The sequence below is a fragment of the Gymnoscopelus microlampas genome, assembly GCF_963454915.1.
Source record: "Gymnoscopelus microlampas genome assembly, chromosome: 23".
Classification (NCBI taxonomy): Eukaryota; Metazoa; Chordata; class Actinopteri; order Myctophiformes; family Myctophidae; genus Gymnoscopelus; species Gymnoscopelus microlampas.
The window spans coordinates 10,588,287-10,592,958 of record NC_139960.1 but is presented as its reverse complement, the minus strand read 5'-3'; the positions used below and the strand labels follow the sequence as shown (position 1 = coordinate 10,592,958).

Here is a 4,672-nt window from a genome sequence, read left to right as displayed (position 1 = left end):
ACAATTGGCATAATATAGACATGATGTTAAGTCTTTACATTGGCTGGGGTTGTATGGCGATCAATTTTCCATATTAGGGAGCTCAATAGGAAACGGCTTACGTGATTAACCATCCGAACCCATCAGCGGATTGGCCAAGCTTTGTGTGACGTTTTTCTGCCACTGTACATATAAGTATATAAGTGGTCTTTACATAGCAGCATTCAACCAGACCACTTTAATACGTGGTGTTTCTGGTTTGTGAAATGTTTCACTGGACGCTGCATTTGGAAACAGGACCAAAGAGATACTACCATGCTGCTGTGGCAGTGAGACAGAAGGTGTACTCGTTTGGAGGCTACTGCTACCGGGAGACTACCATGAACCACATGCTGATTGATGTGCACATCTTCAACACAGTCTCTTTGAGCTGGACAAAGTTGCCCCTAGTGACAAATGGAAATGTAGAATGTCCTCTTGAGGTTCCCTCCATGTGCGAGGGCCACACAGCTGCGCTTATAGAGGATATCATCTACATCTGGGGAGGGTGTACTATGTACACATGGGAGTACTGCAACATGCTTTATGCATTTAATGTTGACACCCACAGATGGTTCAAGCCCAAGATTTCTGGGACTGTTCCGGGAGCGAGGTGGGGCCACTCAGCCTGTGTCTTGGGGAAGGTCATGTATGTCTTTGGAGGATACATCCAGCTAACTGGATGCTCTAATGACATCCACAAGTTGGACACCACCACAATGGTCTGGTCTGTAATTAACCCCAGAGGTACTCCGGCACCTGATTCAAGATGTCACTCTGCCACAATCATCGGGACAAAGATGTTTGTATTTGGGGGCGTAGAGGCCCTGTTGGAGGACTACTACAACAACATCAATGTGTTTGACATAGAGACCAGCTGCTGGCTGAGCACGCCTTCTGCAAAGCTTCAAGGATGCGAGGATCATTCAGCCTTTGCCTACAAGGGAGAGCTGTACATATTTGGCGGCCGCCGCTTGAACCAGATCTTCAGTGACCTGTGGAAATTCAATCCAGAGACCTTCTCCTGGAAGAAGGTCGAGCCCATTGGGAGAGGCCCATGTTGGATGACTAAGATGTGCTGTTGCATGGTGGGAGATGGTATCATCCTCTTCGGAGGATACAGAAAAACACCTGTTGTGGATGTTGAAGACCTAGAACATAAACAGGAGGATTACGCTGAGGTGTCTGACCTGTATATCTTAGACTTGAGTCCTCGTCTGAAGACGTTGTGCAAGCTAGCAGTTACTCAGTACGGTCTGGTGCAATCGGAACTCCCACACGACATCAGGTGGGAACTGGCAGCCATGAAACTAGAAAGAAACGCTAGAAAGGGTCGCTCAATGGAGTGCAAATCTCTAGTTCCGGGTAGCGGAACAGAAGAAAGGGAAAAACAAGGAGATTCTGGCCATTAAAAAGGTTCCCTTCATCCGTATGGGCGAGAAAGCAGAGCACAGGAATGTCTCGGTGATACCCACCAGGACTAAGCAGCATCATACAGAAGGCCAGGATTCCAGTACCATGGCTGCAAAGGAGAAGATCTCTAAGAATACAAACTTCTACACCCAGTTGATCTCCATCAGGAATGAATGCAGAAACATAGATAGCTTTGGTGGAATGGAAGAGGATTTCAGGAACCAGATGTTTGTAAAGGAGAACTGATAGTGGGAGAGGAAAACGACAACAAAGGTGGAGACCTTTGTGTTTTTTTTATACTGCCAACGGAATTGGCAGGACACAACTAGTAATGGTTGGACACAACTATAAAGCCTTTAAAGGCTTTATACTTTTTTTCAACCAAAACAAACGACATGCCTTTCCTCTCATGACAATTTGTACATGACACAGGAAATAAGTGTTACTGCTGGCCAAAACTAAACATATTATGGACCATAACTTGACAATTAGGCAAAATCTGTCTGGCCAGCTTATGGGATCTTCATTACGTCCATTGCAACCAGTCCCACCGGCTTATGGTATGTCTCGAGTTAATCGCAGGCATGTGTTGTAATGTGAACCTAAATCAAATCAAATCAAATCAAACTTTATTTATATAGCACATTTACAACAATCAAGATTGACCTAGGATTTATTCTGTACAAAAAGTACCGTCCAATGAGAGTCGGAGATGGGGGTGGGTCTAACGACAAGCCAATCAGCGAATATCTGCTAAAACAAGCTGTGTGATGACGTCAGATGTAGGCGGATCCGTGGATCTCTTGTGATTGGTTTAGGGAAATTCGAATCCCCTCCCCCTTGTAATCGCCTACAGCCAATGTCAGACTGAAGCTCCACGCAGCTTCAGTCTGATAATCAGGCTACGTAAGTAGGGCTGAGGGAACATAGGTACGCTCCCTTGAGAAGTTCCTCAACAGCTGCTACACTCCAATGGTGACACTTATTGGCATCTCCTGACAGAAACATGTGAACAGCCCGTCCCCATGGTTTGTGACAAGGTAGCAGCACGCAGAATGCAGCCGGCGCGTCATTCCCAGAAGAACCCACTCACGGCAGAAGACCATACCGTACTGTATGTCCGGGGTCAAATCATACATGTGTTGATATGTTATAGATCATACATGTACTGATACATAACCCTGGTCACATAACATGAGCTAAAGTTGTGTGTGCATGCATGTGTGCATGTGCCTGTGTGTGTGTGCGCGTGCGTGCGTGCGTGCGTGCGTGCGTGCGTGTGCGGTTTAGAGAGCTCTAAACCCAACAGTCGGCCTTCAGTGCTCAGAATACTACTCAACACACACACACACACGCACGCACGCACGCACGCACACGCACACGCACACGCACACACACACACACACACACACACACACACACACACACACACACACACACACACACACACACACACACACACACACATTGAGACTGACCATGTACTTTGACAATGCTTCTGTAATACAAACAGAAAATAAAAGACAGAAAGTAAGATAATTTTTCATAAAAAAAGAGAGAGAAAGAGAGACAGAGAGAGAGTTAGAGAGAGAGAGAGGGAGAAAGAGAGAGTGGGGGAGATGTTGGAAAAAAGAAAAAAAATGTCAATGCCTCGTTTGTTTGCCCCCCCTGCCGCGCACTCGCGCCCGGGCCCTCGCACGGGCCCTCCTGGTGCAAGGCATGCTGGGTAAACAGCGGTCTGTCCCAACATTAGCATTTCCAGGCTGTGGGGGGCAGTCAGTTTTTGTGACCGTGTGTGTACTGTCATTATACTGGTAATACAAGGTTCATTATGCAGGGAATACAGGGGAAGTCACATAGAGGAGAGTTGGACAGAGACATTGACATGACTTCACTAAGATCTACCATGCCTGCCAGTGGACCAATACAGGTTAGTAAAATTACCTGTAGTACCATTACCACCACCACCACTACCACTACTACTACTACTACTACTACTACTACTACTACCACTACTACCACTACTACTACTACTACTACTACTAGTAGTAGTACAGCCAGAGCGAGAGAGATGAAACGTTTTGTGCAGGTTAGTACAAGACTGAGACATATGCTGAGAGAGAGAGAGAGAGAGAGAGAGAGAGAGAGAGAGAGAGAGAGAGAGGAGAAAACAGGTGAATACATCTTCAACACAGATGTGAAAGTGTGTGTGTGTGTGTGTGTGTGTGTGTGTGTGTGTGTGTGTGTGTGTGTGTGTGTGTGTGTGTGTGTGTGTGTGTGTGTGTGTGTGTGTGTGTGTGTGTGTGTGTGTGTGTGTGTGTGTGTGTGTGTGTGTGTGTGTGTGTGTGTGTGTGTGTGAGAGAGTAAGAGAGAGAGAGAGAGAGAGAGAGAGAGAGAGAGAGAGAGAGAGAGAGAGAGAGAGGGGGAGGATAAAATGGCAGGACAGAATTCAGAAGAACGGGAAGAAACAATGGACAGAAAGGGGGACAGACAGAGATAGTTGCTTAGTGAGCATTGTTTGAAAGTTAAAATGAAAAGAAGAATCTTACACGTACAGTATAGATCTAGTCTTCAACAGACAAATTAAACAGAAGCCCCTTCAAAACATTCAGTATACAATATATGATTAATTAACAAAGGATAAAAATGCTCAATGACTTTTTTCCACTGCAATCCTCTTTGGCTACTGGTAAAAACCTTCAAAACTAAAGAATTAAAAATAAACTAAAGAATTAGAACCTCTACTACTGTACATTCTCTTTTCAGTTTGAAGTTGAAACTGGTTGTTGTTGGCATTGGTATTCAGTGGTAGTACACAATAGCGGTATTAAGACAAGGTGTTTTCATGTGGTTGAACGTCCTGAATCTGAAAATATCCACATTGATGTGGCTGACTCTGGTGCTAAGACTGAGGGAGTCACTCTCCTCTCTGACGTAATGACACCATGGACGTGGTTGCTCTGTCCTCCAATGTAAGCTATCCAGCAGCTTCAAAGTGTTTTGAGTTTAGTTTCAGAAATACTCTGAAAAACGTGCTCTGTGCCCTTTGTAATCTGTAACCCAACTAACTGGAGATGCTGTGCCAATGATAATCAGTGGTGTAAAGTAACCAAGTATGTTTACTCAAGTACTGTACTTAAGTACAATTGTGAGGTACTTTTACTTTACTGGAGTATTTCCAATTGTCTATACTTTTACTTCTACTCCACTACATCTCAGAGGCAAATATTGTACTTTTACT

At 44.9% G+C, this 4,672-nt stretch overlaps 2 protein-coding genes across 4 annotated transcripts in view; both read left to right on the top strand.

The window, feature by feature from the left end:
- Window positions 1-245: 245 nt before the first annotated feature.
- LOC311040099 (kelch domain-containing protein 3-like) lies at window positions 246-1,430 on the top strand (the record flags this gene model as incomplete). The annotated part of the gene is made up of 1 exon (XM_084050174.1): window positions 246-1,430. One exon carries the CDS (start codon window positions 246-248, stop codon window positions 1,428-1,430), a length of 1,185 nt encoding a protein of 394 aa, XP_083906300.1.
- Window positions 1,431-3,218: 1,788 nt separating this feature from the next.
- Window positions 3,219-4,672, top strand: part of LOC311040273 (ninjurin-2-like) — a 36,696-nt gene continuing 35,242 nt past the window's right edge. For all 3 annotated transcript variants that reach the window (XM_084050452.1, XM_084050451.1, XM_084050453.1), the window contains exon 1: window positions 3,219-3,361. In XM_084050452.1, the coding sequence (XP_083906578.1) occupies window positions 3,263-3,361 (99 nt within the window). In that variant the 5' untranslated portion in view covers window positions 3,219-3,262. The remainder of the gene's footprint in view (window positions 3,362-4,672) is intronic.